The following is a 19,378-nucleotide window of genomic DNA, read 5'->3' as shown; positions in this document are numbered from 1 at the left end:
CCACATTGGACCTGTGCCACATGCGGAGCAGTCTGCACGAACGCCACGTCGACCCGATGACGAACGCGTAGACTCCCTGGTGTTTGCGTTTGCCTCCAGGCGAGGCAGCCTTCACACCGGCGTTGCAGGGGCTCTGAAGACGACGGGCATCTGTCACCCCGCATCCGTCGTTTGTGCGCCCCCCCCCCCATCGTCTCCTTCTCTACCCCATCCCCTCCCACCCCCCCCCCACTCACACAAACCGATTTCTCTTTGTCTTTTTCTTTCATTCGCCTTACCGTCGCGCACCGGTGATCCCACACGGTTGCCGTGATCTGTGTGCTGTGTGAAGGCAGACACGTCCTACTCGAAGGCCCCTTAGTCTCGGAGGGATATATATATATACACACACACATATATATACGTATATGTATATATTGCGGTGGAGTCGTAGCAACGTGCACTCCCTCCTCAGACACGCGTGCACCTCTTCACATTTGCGCTGGTGTACCGATACTGTCACCAACACACTCGTTTCCGCGTTGTTGTCTGTATTCTCCCCCAAGGTGTTCGGGTGACCGCTCTTATATTGTCCCAGTCGCCATGACGGATGCTGCGGCGCGGGATGCATACACCGCCTACGGCGTGGACTTGATTCGTACAACAGGGCTGCTTCTGCGAACCACACCCTCCACAATTTACCGCGCGTCGATTCTCTTCCAGCGCTTTGAGGCGTCCGTCGAGGCGCACTTCCGCTCTCAGTACATCAGCGCACTCGACATGCCCACTTATCGAAATGGTCTCAACGAGGATCTCAAGCGTGCCCAACTCGACTTGTTGGCTGTTTCATCGCCCACCGACACTCCATCCATGACGGAAAAGACACGTGATGCTCCGAGCAAGCATGCGCACCCGGCCGGCGTCGAGTATCTCGTGCCGAACCACGTGCAGCTCAAGATGCGCACCGGTCTCGTTCCTTTGGTCGACCTGCACGCCCCACTCGACTACTGCATTCATCACTTGTCGGATCACGAGGATATCATGTATCTCGTGGCGGCCTGCCTGCTTATCGCTACCAAAATGGAGGACCCGTCGACGCGCATTCGCGCCGTGGTGAACGTCTGCATGCGACTAAGCCTACGCCGCAGCGGAATACCTGTGACTGAGCAGTCCAAGCCCTCTCTTCCACGCTACGAAGACTTCAAAGCCTGCGTGATAGAGGCAGAAGAGGTTGTCCTGCACCAGCTTGGCTTTCAGACATTTGTCGAGAGTCCCTACAAGTACGTTTTACTGTACTTGAATATCTTGTCGGAGCCGGCCAGTGACAATGCGCAGAGCAGCATCAGCGCCGTCAGGGGTGACCCAAGTGCTGGCGCGAACGGAACAACTCGTCCTAGCGCCGCCGTTGTAGCAAAAGCCGCACGACCGCCGGCGGCTCTGACGCAGTGGATGATACGTGCTGTGCAGGTCGTTAACGACCTCCCACGATGCCGCCGACTCCTCGCTGTTCCCGCCGACGCGCTCGCCATCTACGCCATTCAGCAATCGTGTCCGCCCGACCTCACTCTACCCGACAAATGGTCCACGGCGTTTGGGGTAAGCGAGCGCCTTCTCAAGGCCATCTCGTATCGATACGGGGTATACAGCAGCAACAGTGCTGGAAACCGTCCTGCAACAGCCGCGTTGGCAGACGCGCGAGCGCTTAGCACGGTTCCGCTGTACCGCACCGTTGCCGAGCGGGATCAGTATAACGTTGCCATGGAGCAACTCAAAGTGGCTCGAGAAACAGCCGCAGAGGCGAGCGCAAAGACCTCGCTTAGTTTATCGCCCGCTCCGCCGCCGCCATCGTCCTCCGGCGCCGCAGCGCCACTGCCGGCATCCTTTGCGAACCCAGCGAGCATCGAAGAACTGCGCGATCTGATTGGTGCCTCCCTCCCTTCCGACGCCGTCCATGACGCGTCCAGACGCCGTTCGCGTCACGACGACGACGAGAACATTCCCGTGCGGAAGTCGAGGCACGAAAAGCGCCACCACCGCCGCCGCAACGACGATGGAGAGTCGCGGCGTCGTCGCCATCACCGCAAGTGAGCCGGTCATCCGTGAAGGCACCCATACCAACCCTAGACATGGCGCGCGCCTCCGGTGCCACTCCCCCATCCATGTGCCTCCTCGTGCTGTAGGTGTCTGTGTGTCTGTGTGTGTGTGTGTGTGTGTGTAGGTGGGTGGGTGGGTGTGTTCTGCAGAGTAGGGCGCACATGTGTGATGCGGCCTTAACGAAAAAAGAGCGTGTTCTTGTTTGGTCACGGTGTCCGTTCGCTGCCACCGCCCATGAGTTCAGCTCCACTCGACTCCCCCCTCCCTTCCTCCCCCCCTCCATCATACCAGGTCTCCCCGTGGTGCATCCCCCTCGCGGTGGCACTCCGGCTTCTCCAAACCGACTGGGTGGGGGGTAGGGGAGGGGGACTGGACCGTGTGTGATATGCCAACACGCACTAAGGGGTGCGTCCCTTCCCCTCATCCCCCCTTCCACCGTCTTCAGGGGGTCGAGAAGTATAGAGAAATAAAAGGTGGCGCGCTGGTGCATCATACCAGCAGTGGGTCAACGCAACTGCGTACTTGTCTGTGTCGTGGCGACCAAAACAGTGACCACCATCGAGCACCTCCAAAAGGAGGAGGTGTGATGCGCTGCGCAGTCGAGGGGCAGTCTCTTGCACTGCGAGACAAAGGCCGAGAAGCTCATCAATGGAATTCGGCCTCACGAAATATCACGGCGCGTCGACATGTTTTCTCTCTCCATCCTCCTCCTCTCCCTCTCCTTCTCCTTTCTCCAACTATATCCATCACTCCCCTTAACGACTAGCAGCTCCGCGCGACGCCGTTGACGTCTCCTGCCGCCTCGCACTTGCGGTCCACGAGAAGGTGCCTAGCCCGTCGCCGCTTTCATGAGCATGGCCATGACAGGTTTTTCGAGAGCGGCCGAGGACTATCCAGCGCTCATCACCCGCGCCGTCTTGGACGCCTACGCACAATACGTCGTTGCGGGTTCTCATTCCAGTGACGCCCTACGCCCGGATGGCGTAGTCGATGCTGAGGCGCATGATGTACCCAAGAGCATCGAGGAGGCACTAGCGCCGCTTGAGATTCTGTATGGGAAAACAGCGCTGTCAGCCATTGGTATCGCGTTGCACGGGACCGAGCCCGTCATACGATATGTGGAACGCGCTGAGGCGGACTTTTCCGACGACGAGTCGGTGAAGACGGCGGACGATGACGTGGGGTGCGTGCACCGTGAAGCTCAGCGTGCGAGGAGCTCCGGTGCTGACGCGGTGTCGTCCACCCCTCGCTCAAACGCTGTCTCTCAGCAGGGCGATCAGGAGAGCGCAGCTGCAGTCTCCTCACAGTCGGCCGTGCAGCGGGCACGCTGTCTCTACCAGGTCGGCGAACACACACTCTTCTCTCCCTACTACTGCCCCTGCTCTGCGTACGCGTACCAATCGATTCAGCGGCAGGAGGTGTGGTGCTGCAAGCACATGCTGGCGCTGCAGCTCGCCTTGCGCATCGAGGCCACCGGAGTGGTCCAGGACAACCTTTCTGTGCGCATCGTTAGTCCTGCCGAGTACGAGCAGCTGCTGCTGCGCTCCCTCTGAATCAACGGAGCAGACCCGGTGGACGAGATGAGTGCGTGACTTTGTCGGCAAGCGTCGGCTCGCCGATGATGTCTACTCGCTGCCGCGACGTCCGTGTAAACTGCCACAAGTCCGCTTCTCTCTTTGTTTCTGTTAGAGGGCGGGGGGGGTTCACTGCCACTGTGGCTGCTGCTTGCCTTGTCTTCTCCCCGACTTTCTCTTACGCCCGCGAAATTGGAGGGAGTGAACGAGCGAAGCGAAAAACGAAGGCAGGACTGTGTCTCTTCCTTCCCTTCACCCCGCCTTTCGGCTTGCAGACGGAGGGGCTCGCGGAGGTGCCTCAGCATCACGCCTGGAGTGCGGATTTGGCAGCAGTATCGAAAGAGGAGGGAGGAGGGAGAAGACAGCGCGATACGGCGAAAAGGTGCATAACGCCGGCGGCGAGTGTCAGCATCACCACCGCTGCTCTGCTTGCTCCTCCAAAAGCACGGGAGCTGACGCACACACGTGCACACGTTTGTCCAAAGACTTCCCATCGCTCTCTCTCTCTCACCCTTTCTCCTCACCCTCCCCCTTCTCTCTCTCTCTCTCTCTCTCTCTCTCGATGGCTGCACAATGATGGCGCGGCGAGTGCGTACTGAATCCTTGGTGAAAATGGCCTCTCCTCTGCTCGGCTCTGCCTCACGCGCTTGACGAGTGACGGAACGAACCCCCCCCCCCACCACCACCACCACCTTCTCTCCCAACAAACACACACACATGCACACTTTCATGTGCTTACGCAATGACTATCACACAGCGAACAGAGTAAGCCTATCGAATTTCGGTTGTCGCTCTTTTCTTGTGTATTGCTTTTGTGTTGTCTCGTTTGTTTGTTTGTTTTTGTCTTGTATGGTGGCTGCTGTTTCAGTTCAGGCCAAACAACAATAAAGCAGACACACGCAGCGCATCTGGGGCAAGTGCGATCAGCGTGCGTTGCATGTGTGCGTGTGTTCATCCTTCTCCTGCCCTTCCTGTCTTCGTTGGTGTTGCAGCTTCTTTGTTGTGGCGCCGCTGTGCGACAGCGGCTCCCCTTCTCTGCTTGGAGACTCGAAACGCCACATTTACGAGGAGAGCAGTCCTACTTTTTTCTTTACGTGCGTGTCGTCTGCGTCGCGGACCCACATAGAGGCGCACACGCAATCCAGAAACGCGCGCGTGCGGTGTGGCAGGCGTTGAATGCTTCGGAGCAGCACACACCTCGCGCGAGGCTACGGCTGTGGTGTTTTGGCCTGTACGGCGGCGAGGTTAAGGAAGAAGAGCGGGAAAAGTAGTAACCCTTATCCCACTGCAGCCCGCACGGTCATCTACTCACACGGAAGGCCTGTGAAGTACACGGGAACTTCAGCTTTTGCGACTGCTCCCTCCGCCTCGTCCCCTTCTCCCTCTCCCTCTGCTTCACATTCGCCATCGACCGCGCCGAGCAGCACGCTCCGCACCGACGACAGTCAGGCTACACCTAACGCTAACAGCCAAAACCCCGACTTCACCGCCCGCCCCTCTCTCTATACGCCGTCCCCGAATTCCTCCTCGTCTCTCGCACACCCCGCATTGCCGTCTCACATGGCGGGCGAGGGTCAGCAGCAGCAGCAAGACCCCCCGGCGGGGCAGCAGGGCGTACCAGTGAAGAACTATCCCGATGTGCTCGACTTCGCGAAGATGGAGGAGGAAGTGCTGGCGATGTGGCACGAGAAGGATTGCTTTCGCACTTCCATGCAGCTCTCCGAGGGTCGCCAGCCGTTCAGCTTCTACGACGGCCCACCGTTCGCGACTGGTCTGCCGCACTACGGCCACATCTTGGCAGGCACCATCAAGGACATGGTCACTCGCTTTGCCTACCAGACGAACCACCACGTCATCCGTCGCTTCGGCTGGGACTGCCACGGTCTGCCGGTGGAGTACGAGATCGACAAGATGCTCGGCATCAAGACGTCCCACGACGTGGCGAAGCTCGGCATTGACAAGTACAACGACGAGTGCAAGAAGATCGTCACCCGCTACGTTGGCGAGTGGAGGAAGACCGTCGAGCGCGTTGGCCGCTGGATCGACTTTGACGACGACTACAAGACGATGCACCTCACGTACATGGAGAGTGTCTGGTGGGTCTTCTCGCAGCTGTGGGAGAAGAAGATGGTGTACCGCGGCTTTCGCGTGATGCCGTACTCGACCGCCTGCACGACGCCGCTGAGCAACTTTGAGGCGAACTCCAACTACAAGGAGGTCAGCGACCTCGCCGTGACGGTCGCCTTCCAGGCCCGCGCCGACCCCAACACATACTTCCTGGCCTGGACCACCACGCCGTGGACGTTGCCGAGCAACCTCAGTTTGTGCGTGCACCCCGAGCTGGACTACGTGAAGGTGCTGGACACTAAGTCGAAGCGACACTACTGGCTCGCGGAGGCCCGCCTGGGGGAGGTGTACCCGAAGAGGGACAGCCAGAAGGCCTCCAAGTCAAAGGACGGCGACAACGCCGCGGAGGCCGGTGCCGCGCCGTACACGGTCGTCGAGAAGGTCAAGGGCGCGCAGCTAGTGGGCGAGAAGTACGTGCCACTTTTCCCGTACTTTGAGTCGTCCATGAGCGCCACGGCCTTCCGCGTCATCTCTGGTACCTACGTGACGACAGACGCTGGTACAGGTATCGTGCACCAGGCCCCTGCCTTCGGTGAGGATGATTACCAGGCGTGCCTCGACGCCGGCATCTTCGAGAAGGGTGGCAAGTTCGTCTGTCCGGTCGACGAGAACGGCATGTTCACGAGCGAGGTGACGGATTTCGCCGGTAAGTACGTCAAGGAGGCGGATCCGGAGATTATCAAAGCGCTCGAGACGAAAGGGCACCTCTTTCACAAGGCTTCGATTGTGCACAGCTACCCCTTCTGCTGGCGCAGCGACACACCCCTCATCTACAAGGCTGTCGAGTCGTGGTTTGTCAACGTCGAGGCCTTCCGCGACCGCCTCATCGAATGCAATGACAAGACATACTGGGTGCCTGATTTTGTCAAGACCCGCCGCTTCTCCAACTGGCTCGCCGAGGCGCGCGACTGGAACGTGTCACGCAACCGCTACTGGGGTACGCCGATGCCGGTGTGGCACAGCGAGGACTGGGAAGAGGTTGTGTGCGTCAGCAACGCCAAGCAGCTCGAGGAGCTCTCCGGCGTCACCGGCATCACAGACATCCACCGCCAGTTCGTTGACAATATCACGATCCCAAGTAAGCGGCCTGGTATGCCGCCGCTGAAGCGTGTGCCGATGGTGTTCGACTGCTGGTTCGAGTCCGGCTCGATGCCGTACGCCCAGGAACACTTCCCATTCGAGAACCAGGACAAGTTCAAGAGCCTGTTTCCGGCCGACTTTGTGTCGGAGGGCTTGGACCAGACGCGCGGCTGGTTCTACACCCTTCTCGTGCTCGGTGTTGCCCTCTTCGACGTCTCCCCTTTCCGCAACGTCGCCGTCAGCGGGCTCGTGCTCGCCGAGGACGGTAAGAAGATGAGCAAGCGCCTCAAGAACTACCCTGAGCCGAAGGTAGTGATCGACACGTACGGCGCGGATGCCTTGCGCATGTACATGATTAGCTCCCCGGTTGTGCGCGCCGAGCCGCTGCGCTTCCGCGAGGCAGGTGTGAAGGGCGTGGTCAAGGACATCCTCCTGCCTCTGTTCAACGCCGCGAAGTTCTTCATCTCGAACACGAACTACTGCATTGCGGCCGGTGGTCAGGTGTCGCTGCAGGTTCGCAGCACAAACGAGATGGACCGCTGGATTCTCGCCTCGTGCCAGAGTCTGCTGCGCTACGTGAAGGCGGAGATGCGGCTGTACCACCTGTACAACGTCGTTCCCGGCATTCTGCGTTTCGTCGGTGACCTGTCCAACTGGTACGTGCGCATGAACCGCCGCCGCATGAAGAACGCCACGGACAGCGAGGACCGCTCGCAGGCGCTGTCGACGATGCTGTACCTCCTCTTCTCGGTGTCTCGCATTGTGGGCCACATTGCCCCCTTTGTGGCAGAAATGCTTTACCAGCAGATCAAACCCCTCCTCCCGGCGAATGAGCGCGTAGACTCCGTGCACTACCTCATGATCCCCGACGAGGACGCCTCCTTGGACGACCCGGAGCTGGAGCGTGCTATGTCCCGCATGATGAACATTGTGGACTTGGTGCGTGTGCTGCGCGATCAGATGGTCATTCCAATCAAGCGGCCGGTGCGTCAGGTCGTCATTGTTCACCCGGACCAGCAGTACATCGACGACGTGCGCAAGGTGGTGGGCTACATCAAGGATGAGGTGAACGCGTTCGAGATTGTGATGTCGAGTGGCGAGAATTACGTGGAGACGAAGCTGGACGCGAACTTCGAGGTGCTTGGCAAGAAGTACCGCAAGGAGATGCCCGCGATCCGCAAGGGTATCCAGGCCATGACGCAGGAGGAGGTGACCAAGTTCCTGAACGACAAGAAGGGCGTCGTCGTCGGCAAGGAGCTGACCATCGAGGACGTGAAGGTGCTGCGCCAGGTAAAGGAGGGCATTACCGACTTCCAGAGCAACACTGACAACAACGTCGTTGTGCTGGTTGACAAGCGCCAGGATCAGGAGCTGATCGACTCGTGGCGCGCGCGTGAGTTCGTGAACCGCGTACAGCAGCTGCGTAAGAAGGCGAAGCTGGTGGTGACGGACGAAGTGGATGTGTACTTTGAGGCGGAGGAGGCGGATCTGACGGCGTCCATCCTCCACTCTAAGGACCAGATTAATCAGACATTGAGGGGCGTGTGGACGACAATGGACCAGAAGCCTAGCGACGCCGAGCTCGTTGCGGAGGAGGACAACAGCATCTCGGGGGTGGCGGTGCGCCTCGTCCTCACTAAGCCCAAGACTTAAAGTGCCGTATGAAGAGGGTGGGTGAGATACAGGCCCTGCGGTTTTGGCCGCCAAAGTGGATACCGAGGCCCCCTGACACGCACCCACATCCAAGCGGAGGTCCATCTCTTCGTTGAGGCATAGAGACGACCTCGCCATGTCCGGTAGCTGCTGTTACGCCGACCATTTCCTGCATGAGCCTTCTACTGTCTCTCCCCACTCCCCATACACACATTCTCTCTTTCTTTGTTGTTGTTTGCTCGTATGACCCTTTACGTGTTACGATTCTGATCATAACTTGTCGTTTTTTTTTTGTTCGTGTTGCTGGTGCGGATGTGGCCCATCCCTGTGGTCAACTAACTCGAAAACAGAGACTCGGTTCTTTGCCCCATTCACCCCGCCTTTTTGTGTCTTCTTTTTTTTGTTGTTCAGTTTCGAAAACACCTTTTCTTTTGTTGTTAGTTTCTCTCTGTGCACCACCTATGCTCTGACAAAGCCTCAAGCATGCGCGCAAGCCACACACACACACACACACGCACACGCACACCGAGACAGACTCACAAGCACGCTCCGCTCCCTCGTCTCCGTACGTCGGTGTTGTGCATTTCTAACGCGGTCACCTCCAGTTCTTATATGTTTGTTTTCGTTTCCTTTTTTGTGGTGTTTATGTTCTTTGTGTGTCTGTGTTCAGAGTGACCTCGTCTTCTTTTTGTGTGTATGTGTGTTCCCTGTGGAGAACCAGATGGCGAGAAAGAAAGAGAGAGAGAAGGAGAAAGAAATCGACACATATTGCGCAGCGAATCACCACCCATCGCCACCAGTCAGACCTCCGATCCGTTCCAATACTTGTAGAAAACGGAGCGTCCATAAAGTCCGCTGCGGCCAAGTCACGGCGCCGTGCAGGTGGGCACGTGTGAACGTCGTCGTTGTCCGATTCGCTTTTACTATGATTCTCTCTTCTTTGCCGCTTCTCCTTTCCATTTCAGTGTTACCATCATAAGGCAACGCAGCGTGCTGTTACACCCGTGGCACGTGCATCGGTTAAAGTGATGAGTACTAGTGCACACATCAAAACATGGCCACTACCACTCTGTGATGCGCCGAGGGGGCAACGCATCCCCCGCTGGAGATAGATTGCGTCTATGCGTGCGCTTGTGACCATGTGGTGAGGAACCAGTACGTCTGCGTATCTTTGCCTTGTCGTCTTTTTTTTATATAATGCTTTTCGTTCTTTCGGTGTGCTATGTTGCTATCTAATGGATAAGCCGCCCACTCTTCTTCAGGCCATCTTTATCGTTAGAGGTCTGCTAAAAGGTTACACCCACATACATACGCCTGCTGCTCACTCGAACTCAAGAAACGGAAGAAACAAACTTTTCGAGTTTTTTTCTAGTGTCCCCTCTCTCCCCCCACCCCCTCCTCGCTCCCTCATTCTTCTCCTCAGATTGCCTCTGATGACACGATCGTTGTGCCGTTGTCGTCGTGCTGCTTATTTGTTGTTGTGTGCGTCTTTCTATGGACGCTGGGTCGTTGTCGAACGCTCATGAGGAGGAGCCGCAGCAGTCGTCGAGGATAGCGGTGCAAGGGCACGTCCTCACCGTTGCAGTGGTGCTTCTCACCCCTTTCGGTCCTTGTGCGGCTGGCAGAACGCAATGAGCGGTGTGGCGCGCTTGCTGATAGCCTAAAGTGGAAATGTAGCATGCAAAAGGAAAACAAAAAGAGATTCAAGGTGGAATGGAATGTGTAGAATGTTAGTTGTTGGCCCGGTGGTGATGGTGGTAGTCTCTTGTGTTGTATGCATGGCGTTTGGTGATAGTTATCGTGATCCTCTCTCTCTGTTCTCTCCTCACCTCTCGTCTCCTCTCCTCCTCCTCCATACCTCAAGTGCTTATTATTAGCATATATATATATATATATATATATGCAGGTTGGTGTGCGTAGTTGGGGAGGAGAGAGCAGGGAGGTGGACGCACGGACGAGAGCGTGGCAACGCCGCATGCTTTGCCCCTTCGCCCCTGTGAGAACCAGGCGATCAAAAGAAGAGGTTACCGAGTGCGCGCTGTGGAAAAAAAAAGCAACAAACGAAGGAATGCGGGCTTGCGACAACGACGCGCCTCGACGCCAACACGTGTGAAGCACAGACAACGGTGTTTCCGGAGGGGAACACACACGCACACACATGCCCAAAAAAGAGGGGCGTCTTTTTTTTTAAGTGGGGCCGTTGTGACGGAAGAGAGTATACGGGGGCTTTACCGCAAGGCCCGTGAGCGACACACTCTACGCAATGCAACAGATGCGGATCTGCCGAGACCGGTGGCCCATTTGCCCTCTCGGAGGCCGTGACGTAAGCTCTTCACACAAATTGTCGTTTTCGTTTGTTTTCTCGCTCATTTTGCTCGCTGCGGCGCTCATCGTCTTTCCTACCTGTCGCCTTTTCTCTGCTAACATCCACCTTGTCTTTCTTCGCACGCCGTCAAGGTATGGAGCACCGCTGGCGACGCACTGGTACTGGTGCTTCGTTGCAGCTTATCCGCATCTCTTGCTGCCGCCGTGCACCTGCGTCGCTGAGTCCTCTCTGCCGTCAGGCGCATGCGCACACGGCATGAACGCCGCGCTTTCTCTGCTGGATGACGCAGTCTACATCCTCCTAGGCATCACAACGGTGCTGCTCTGCGCGGTAGCCTTTGGCCTCAGCCGTAATGTGTATCGCGAAACGTTGCGCGCACAGGCGCGATCGCAACTGCGCCGCGAGGATTTGTTGACGCACGAGCAGCAGAACTTCCTGCGGTCCATGCAGGCCGAAGAAAAAGTCGAGGCTGTACTGCGCAAGGCGGGGTGGACAGATGTTTTTCTGCGGCGGCGTGTGGCTGTCGCGCGTGTCGGGCACAACCGCGAAATTGACGTCGTCGCGGTCGGCCCTATCATCCTCGTCGTCGAGGTGAAGAACTGGCAGGGCTTTGTGTGGAGCAACGGGCCGCGCTGGTACCAGTGCCGCAATCGAAAACGGATGGACACGCTGGAGTTTGAGGATGTTCAGGAAGATAACGTGGAGAAGGCCGCCGCACTGCGCCGCTACATTGAAAACGCGCGTCGTGTAGAGCTGCCCGACTCGCATCTCGTTCAGGCGGATGCGGTTCTGCTCGGTCAAGACACGGGCGCTAACGGCAAGCGCGCTACATGGTACTCCGACAAGGCCATCCACAAGGTGTGCGGCAGGTGTGTCGTTCCCGTTGTCGTGTTTACGCATCCGCATGTCAAGCTGGACCCCTCGACAGTCAAGGCTAAGAAGTACGTTTTCACCCTCGATACCTTCAGCGTCTTTGCCGCGCATGCTATCCGCGGTAGCATAGATCTGGACGCACTGAACGACGTCGCAGCGGCGTCGTGGTGGTCATCCTGGCTGCCGTTCACGCCGATCTCTCGCCCTTTAGCCCCCAAGTCCGCCTCTGCCGCTGCCTTCCTCACCGAAGAGCAGCGAAACAACGTCGCTGGCGTCGTGGACGTACTGCGTACGTGGGATTTAGTGTACCTGCTCGACCACCGCCTCATCACAGGTGACCTTGAGAAGATTGATGTTCCTAGTGCGTTCTGCATGTACAACCGCAAGCACCTCCTCGGCATTAACGTGCGGTGGAACCGCGGCGCAGTCGGCCTCGTAAAAACACTGCTCACCAACAGCGTTGGCAGCGTTGAACTCGTCCTGACAACAGCGAAGCGGCTGGCGAAGAAGCGCAAGGAGAAGAAGCCGCGTAACGCCGAGGGCAACATCGCCTTCCCCATGAAGCCGAAGAAGAACAAGGAGAACGGCTACCTAGTGATGAAGATGGCGGGCACAGGAAAGCTGGAGACGGTGCTCCTGTGCGATGTCGATCACATTTCGCTGAGCCGTCACTTGTACGAGAGTGAGAAGCAGCTAGAGTAAACAGCCGCCGCCCCGGACGGCGTGGGCGGGTGTTTCATGGCGACCGTGTCAGAGTGGCTGGCGCTGTCGTGGCTCTTGCTGTTTTCTCTCCCTCGTTATTTTGTGTGTGTGTGTGCGTGTGTGTCCTCGACACCCCTTTCGGTTAAGCTGCCATTTTATTAATGTAAGTGGCATTTTATACCAATGCTGGATACGATGGGGGAAGGCGCTGGAGCTGGAGAGTAGCGTCAACGTTTTGCCGGGAGTCCCTCGTCTGTTGATCTCCTCACCTCCGCCACTAAGCCTTCGTTGTGCCTTCTCTTGCCCTGTTTGAGCGCGTTCTAATGCGCGGGTGCGCTCCGTGAGCCGTGCAAGACAAGCGCGTAAAACCGTATCGACGTACCGCATGTCGTGGTCTTCCTCCTCCCTTGCGCCCGCCCCTCTGCGTCGCACGCAACCGCTGCCGTGCGTTACCATGTGTAGGTCGCAGACGCGCGCGGGCTGCTCTGCGGACGCGGGTGCGCCACAAGAACGCAAAGCCTCCCCGTTCTCGCACTTATGTTTTCGACGCATCCATTGCGCCACAAACCCTCATCGCCCTCTCTGCGCTCGCCTATCGCTCCTCTCCTCTCCCCTAGTCCAGCCATAGCGGGACCAATTTTTTTTTTTTCTTGGAGAAGGGACAGCACACATCTGCGCATTCATATGCTGGCACGCACACCTTTCCGCTTTTGGACGCCAAGGTACTTCCGTGGGCAAACCGGTGCCGGGCGCTACCTTGGCAAGAGACGCGTGCGTGCCTTCGATGCTGCACCTCCTCACCGCTTGACTGGAGCGGCGAAGGGAGGAGAGACCGTGAAGGTGTGCACGCTACCGACGCGCGCGCCACCGCCACAGAACCCTGCCAGAAAATCGCCAGCTGAGGACGCACCGTGTAGCCCCTCCGTAGGGCAGAACCTAGATCAGCCCCGGATCAGCGGTCTCCACTCGCCTCCGCCAGATGCCTTGCACCCCAGCAACCCGTTGGTGCAACGCGCACAGACGCTGCTTCATGAGCTCGCCACCGTCGACTACTCGCAATCCGACCTGTCCCCTGAAGCCGCAAAAGCGTTTGCCGAGTTTAGTGCCAGGCGCGATGTGCTCGGGCCTCTCCGTGGCCTTCTTCCCCCTCCCGCGTCGACGAGTGATGGCGGCTCTGCTAGCCCTGCGTCGCGTCAGCGCTTCCGCGTTGTGCCGGTGGTGAGCGGCAGCCCTGCCGTACCCCCTCGTGGTCCGCGGATGACGGCAGCGGCCGACTTTGCCCTCCCTGATTTAGTTTTGTTTCTGCGACTCTATGACAGCGCCAACGTAGAGGATGGACAGCTGCTGGTGCAGGTGATGAACGAAATTCACCGGCAGCTGTTTGCGTTGGCAGAGACCGCGGCCGACGCGGCTGTCGCAAGAGGCGGCAGCTCCACTCCCTCTATGGCCGGCACCACCATAGGTGAGCACGATCTGGATGCGGCGAATAGGGGCGTGAAGGGGATATCACCGGCGCCGAGTGCATCACCGCTTCCCCTTCCTGCGATGCTCTACACAATGTCCTCGCTCGGCATCGTCGAGGAAGCCGTCCTCGATGTGGTGACGAGTTCCGCCGTGCAAGATGGCGCACGCGGCAGGCGTGGCCTCCTCTACTCGCAGCTGCGCCTCTACTCTGTGGCGGATTTACTTCAGCTGCTCGTCGCGCTTCATCGCTTTGGGCACCAGCAGCAGCCATCGACAAAAGCTGTAACAATGGCGCTCCGTGCTTCTCTGTATCGCACCTCCACCACAGCAAGTCGTTTTCACAGGCGCGCAAGATCGTTGAAACGGGCGCTGGCCGCGCGGCCACAGACTCCGTCGTCGGGAGAGGGACGCGCGGACGCGGCAGCGGCCGATGCCGACACTGGTGGCGTGGCTGCCGTGATTGCGGCGGATGAGGAGCTCAGCTCCCTCGCCTTTGGGCTGGGGTGCCCCTTGTTTTTGCTTCTGGAAGCGTTGACCGCGACGGCGACAACGGTGCACCGCCGCACCGACGTCGTGGCATTTCTATCCGACCTAATCGCTGTCACGGCAGTGGCGGAGCTGACGACGGCGGTGCACGAGAGCCGCGGGAGGCGCTCGCCTGCCGGTTGCGAGGACCTTGCACGAGAGGCACAAGAGTTTGTCTTCGCCGTGTCACATCAGCTCTTGCGTGCAGCAAAGCTCACCGAATGCATGGAACTTCCACAGATCCTTCTCTCCGATGTTTTTGCATGGAGCACGACGCTGTCGGGCAGAGGGGTGTTCGTGGACGGCGGCGAGGACAACGCCGTGCCGTCCGATCGTGTCGCCTACTACGATCATGTGACGGCTGACCTGATCAAAGCGAACAGTGCAGAGTGAGCTGCGTGAGAGGCGCTGCGCACGGGGGTGGTGCCCGGCACTCCGCCGCACCTTTCCGATGTGCCTTTTTCTTTGTTTCGCACCGGTGTCGGAAACGTTGCATAACGTAAACGCCGCGTCGCAGAGGTGCGTGCAGACATGCTCACGTGCGTCTGCACCACCGCATTTAAAAGGCAGCGGCGTCGAACAGGCAAAAATAACTGGATAAGGGGAAGAGGACGGGGTCGGTGCCACGCTGCCGCCACCGCTCCGCCGCCCATCCATCGTTGGATTTTGCCGAGCTGGGAGCAGGGGCGCAGAGCTCTCAGGTGTGGTGGCGGTGGCGGCTACGTCTTCTCGAGGATGTATTGCCTCCGCAGAGGTGGTTCATGCAGCGACCTTCATCACCCACACGCACACCTACACAAGCAGGAACTCCCCTTCGCCTTTTCTCCTCCACGGAATTATTTGAGGGCGAACGCCCGCCGCAGCGCCGACATCATCACTGATACACGGACGCGTGTTTGTACAGCTGCAACGACGCTCACCAGGTGCCTCTGAGTGAAACACGCCTACTTCCCCCCCCCCAAGTAGGCATGGGTGCGCCATCGCCGCAAGCAAAACACAAAAAGGTTCACGTGTCGTGATGAACGTCACAACCGTTAGTCCGTCCCACCCCACCGCAAAGTGTAGATTGGGGGAAGGGGGGCATTTGGAGGAGATCAGGGCATGCTGGCGCGAGTCGATGCAGACCGGCGATGACAACTCACAGCAGATGGCGCTGAGGAAGGCGACAGCGCTCATGGGGGGCAGCATGGACACCGCCGTACCGTTCGCGGAAGTAATCATTTCCTGCTCCACAAATGATCTCGAGGACAACACTATGGTTCACCTCTGCCTCACCGCAACGCTGAAGTAAAAAGAGGACCTGGCGGCGCTGGCCATCAAAGCACTGGTGAAAGAGTGCAGTGGTCAGAGTCCGATGATGCGTATGTTGGCGCCCCACGCCTTGTCGGCGATGCGCGTGGGCAGCGTACTTGAGTAACCTTTGCCGCTTCTCGAAAAGGCTAGGGTGATCTAAGCGGTCTGTGTGTGCGCAAGGCAGCCATGCGCTCTCTCTTTCACAGATTCGATCGCCCCCCCCTCCTCCCTCCCCGTGACCCCTAGGAGCACAGGTGCTTTGAGTACGCCCTGCGCTTTCTGTCTGACCTCCGGCGTCCAAGTGAGCTGCAAGGCACTTGAGTTGCTGCTTGCGGTGCACTCGAGAGAGAGAGAGAGAGAGACGACGCAGGAGCCTCGGTGCAAACCAGCATATTCCATTCACGGTGAACGGCGCGCTGCCGTACCGTCTGCTGGGCCGGCGGCAACTCACGAACGAGTAGCAGCAGATTCAGGTGCACCACCTGTGGCTCGAGTACACCTCTTCCCCCCCACCCACCACCACCACCACCACTAACACAAGCGCACACACCAGCGAGAACGGGATGTTTGAAATGATGAACCTGCTTGCCGAACGCCTCGAGCCCCACAACGCCGGAGTCATGATGGCCTGGAGTCACGTCTTTGCATCGTGATGCCACGCTTACGGTGCTCACGGACGCGCGACGGCAGCACTTTCATCGTGACACTGTCCGCTCTCTGTTACTGACCATCGCTTAGTGCTACAAGGAGGCACTGCTCGCCGACGATAAAAGGCGGTCGGCGCTCCTCTGGCTATTGGGCGACTTGGACAAGAACACTATAGGCGCCTCGTACCTGTTGGAGCTGTTCCTCGACACACACACACGTCAAGGACTCAGTGGCGTTTCGCCCGCAGCTGCTGACCTCTGCCGAAAAACGCTTTTTCAAGCTCCCGGCAAAGATGCAGCGCTGCCTCGGCGGCGCCCTCTCCGACCCGTCTGGATGACTTCGCGAACGCAGACGTTCGCAACAAGGCGCCCTTGCGCTATCGGCTCCTCCACACCGACATGGCAGCAGCGGCGGCGCGGGTATGTTTTGCGGCGAAGCAGTCAGTGCGCATCACCCCCGTCAAGGGCACGGATACCGGTGTAATGGGCCGGCTCACAGTAGAGTTGTGCACCCTTTCCATCGTCAAGGGCATGCCGCGAGAGGTGTTTTTTGATGCGGAGAGGCGACAGTAGCAGTGTAGGACGTCGAGCGCTGAGGCAGCGAAAGAGGAAGACGAGGAGGAAGACAGCGTGCCCGCTGATGGGACGGGCATCATCAGCGAGGCTGCGGAGAGGCGCGTGGATGACGGCAAGTCACGCAACCAGCTCTACAGTGTAGAGTTTGAAAGCGCTGGTCTTGTGTCGGGCAGCACCGCCATAGAAGCGGCACTGAAGACGCGCAGTATCGTTCCTCCCGCATCGGAAATGGAGAACGGTACGCCGATGCGAGGTCTTTACGCGGTGGTCACAGCGCCGGCTCAAGTGTGCTTCTTGATGAACCCCCTCGTGGCTCTCACAAGCGCGGTGTGGGTGACTGCGAAAAGTGTCTTGTCCAACCATCTGCAGAGATTCTCGGGGGAAGTATGTAGGACGCTTCCCGCAGTGCGGCAGCACCCGCAGGCGCCCGCATAGGGCTCTCCATCACCCAACAGCCTCGCCCCCGACACACTGTCTTGTTTCCTCTCACCAGTGGAGCAAGCAAACGCAAAGTAGAACAAAGATGCTTAGCAGCGACGACGGAGCTGGTGAGCCGCTACGGCCAATGCCTGCACAGTTCGCGCATCCACTTTTTCCCGTGAAGGCACTTGGTCACTCGTGACGCAACGGTTGGCGTGTTTTTGGTTTTTTTTTCGCGTTGTGGCGCATACGTGTGCCGCTGCTTGTCGGCTGTGCATTTTCGTTTGTCCTCCACCTCCCCTTTTTCCCCCTCCTGTCTCGGGTATGCGCACGTGAGCGCCTGTACTCCGTTATGGGCACGGGGGTCATGTGTGTCCAGCACGACCAGCAATAGTTGGTCAGACCACGTCTGCAGATAAGCGAAGCAAAGCACAGCGCACACACTCACAGCCTTCTGGTGCCGGTGTACGTCTGATGCGCCACCAGAGAACGAGCTGGTGAGAACGCGAAAGGAGGGACCAGGGCAGCGTGGGACACACCTATACACCCACGCGAGCCAGCATTGTGCCGGGGGCTTCCCTTACCCACCCCTATCAACCTCTGTGATCCCTCCCTCATCCTCCGTATCATCTCCTCTCCAATCCACGGCTACTCCCCATACCCCAACACTCCTACTGAAGAAATCCTTCTTTGTTCTCATTCTCGCAGTGGTCTTGACGCTCCCTCCTCTCCCCCCTCGCTGATCTCTTCCTCGTCTCAGTGTTGCGTAGTCTATGTGAAGTACTCAGTATAGCATCTCCTATTTCCTTTTCAACTCGCATCGCTAAACCACACTCAGCGGTGAAGGTGATCAACAGCGATGCCGGTCCCACCGCCTCCGCCTCCGCCTCCACCACCACCGCCGCCACCGCCGCCGCCGGCCAACTCCGGAGGGCCCAGCGCCAGCGTTGGCGGTGCTGCCGCCGCCGTCTTTGCAGAGATCTGCCAAGGCGGTGACAACATCACCGCGCGTCTGCGTCACGTGACGGATGACCAAAAGATGTATAAACAGAACATTCGGCACGGTGAAGTCGACATGAGTGAGCTGGAGCACAAAAAAGCAGCCGCCGAAGAACGTCGTCGTGCACAGCAGCGAACCGAGAGCACCACCGGAGAGGAGGCGGCGCAGCCGCCGGTGCTGACGTTAGAGGGGGACAAGCGGTGGGTCGTCAAGCACCAAGCCGGCAGTCCAGCGGTGCAGCTGCAGCTGGTGCTCGACAAGGCAGAGATGCGCCACGCCGTTCGTATCGAGAATTGCCATCACGCCTACATCACGATCACCAACAAGGTTAATTCCGTGAGTATCGTCAACTGCACCAAGGTGCAGGTGGCTCTGCAGGTCATCGTGTCCTCGCTCGAGGTGCTCGGCTGCGCTGACGTCGACGTGCAAGTGGCGCAGGCGGCGCCAACCATCGACATTGAGCGATCTACGAGTGTGAACGTATACCTGCTTGACAAGGATGAGGCGAGAAACACCGAGATTGTCACGGCGTGCAGCTCCACCGTCAACGTTCTCTTCCCCTCGGAGAAGGAGGAGGACATTGTCGAGCGTGCCATCCCGGAGCAGTTCGTCACGCGCATCGTTCCAGACGGCAAGGGAGGCCACAAGCTCTGTACGAAGCCAAGTGAATCCTTCTAAGCAATCACCGTCACTGCCGCCTCCCCTTGTTGTGTGTACACTTTTGGTTATCCCCGATGCCCACCCCAGGCACATTATGCGGGGTATGGTGGCTTCACGTGCTGTTGCTGTGTTTTTTGCTCTCTTGAGTTTCTGTACCCGTGCTCAGCGGTGTTACAGAAGCTGCCATGCGCTTCCCTCGCTCCTTTTCCACTTCTCTCGTGTTCGCCACGTCAACGTGCCGGACTACCACGCAGACACGCCCCTCTCTGCCCCAGACTCACAGAGGCTGAAAGGGGACACCGAAGACAAACACGAAACAGAAAACAGAAAGCAGACCACCGCATGAGCTGTCCTGTCTACTTTTTCTTCTCATTGCCCCGACACG

The 19,378-nt window shown here is 58.5% G+C and overlaps 6 protein-coding genes and 1 pseudogene across 6 annotated transcripts, besides 1 other annotated feature; all 7 read left to right on the top strand.

Annotated features, from left to right (window-relative positions):
• Nucleotides 1–582: 582 nt before the first annotated feature.
• Nucleotides 583–2,067, top strand: LMJF_36_5640 (conserved hypothetical protein; the record flags this gene model as incomplete). Its single annotated transcript, XM_001687099.1, has 1 exon — nucleotides 583–2,067. One exon carries the CDS (start codon nucleotides 583–585, stop codon nucleotides 2,065–2,067), a length of 1,485 nt encoding a protein of 494 aa, XP_001687151.1.
• Nucleotides 2,068–2,921: 854 nt separating this feature from the next.
• LMJF_36_5630 (conserved hypothetical protein) lies at nucleotides 2,922–3,626 on the top strand (the record flags this gene model as incomplete). The annotated part of the gene is made up of 1 exon (XM_001687098.1): nucleotides 2,922–3,626. The coding sequence occupies one exon, from the start codon at nucleotides 2,922–2,924 to the stop codon at nucleotides 3,624–3,626; it is 705 nt and encodes a 234-aa protein (XP_001687150.1).
• A 1,581-nt stretch (nucleotides 3,627–5,207) lies between these two features.
• Nucleotides 5,208–8,507, top strand: ILERS (putative isoleucyl-tRNA synthetase; the record flags this gene model as incomplete). The annotated part of the gene is made up of 1 exon (XM_001687097.1): nucleotides 5,208–8,507. The coding sequence occupies one exon, from the start codon at nucleotides 5,208–5,210 to the stop codon at nucleotides 8,505–8,507; it is 3,300 nt and encodes a 1,099-aa protein (XP_001687149.1).
• Nucleotides 8,508–10,770: 2,263 nt separating this feature from the next.
• On the top strand, nucleotides 10,771–12,408 carry LMJF_36_5610 (conserved hypothetical protein; the record flags this gene model as incomplete). The annotated part of the gene is made up of 1 exon (XM_001687096.1): nucleotides 10,771–12,408. One exon carries the CDS (start codon nucleotides 10,771–10,773, stop codon nucleotides 12,406–12,408), a length of 1,638 nt encoding a protein of 545 aa, XP_001687148.1.
• Nucleotides 12,409–13,092: 684 nt separating this feature from the next.
• LMJF_36_5600 (conserved hypothetical protein) lies at nucleotides 13,093–14,790 on the top strand (the record flags this gene model as incomplete). The annotated part of the gene is made up of 1 exon (XM_001687095.1): nucleotides 13,093–14,790. The coding sequence occupies one exon, from the start codon at nucleotides 13,093–13,095 to the stop codon at nucleotides 14,788–14,790; it is 1,698 nt and encodes a 565-aa protein (XP_001687147.1).
• Nucleotides 14,791–15,514: 724 nt separating this feature from the next.
• Nucleotides 15,515–17,348, top strand: LMJF_36_5595 (annotated as a pseudogene).
• Nucleotides 15,515–17,348: a sequence feature.
• Nucleotides 17,349–18,192: 844 nt separating this feature from the next.
• On the top strand, nucleotides 18,193–19,011 carry LMJF_36_5590 (putative G-actin binding protein; the record flags this gene model as incomplete). Its single annotated transcript, XM_001687094.1, has 1 exon — nucleotides 18,193–19,011. The coding sequence occupies one exon, from the start codon at nucleotides 18,193–18,195 to the stop codon at nucleotides 19,009–19,011; it is 819 nt and encodes a 272-aa protein (XP_001687146.1).
• Between the last annotated feature and the right edge of the window lie 367 nt (nucleotides 19,012–19,378).

The sequence above is a fragment of the Leishmania major genome, chromosome 36, assembly GCF_000002725.2.
Source record: "Leishmania major strain Friedlin complete genome, chromosome 36".
Taxonomy (NCBI): domain Eukaryota; phylum Euglenozoa; class Kinetoplastea; order Trypanosomatida; family Trypanosomatidae; genus Leishmania; species Leishmania major.
This window is presented reverse-complemented; position numbering and strand designations above follow the sequence as displayed.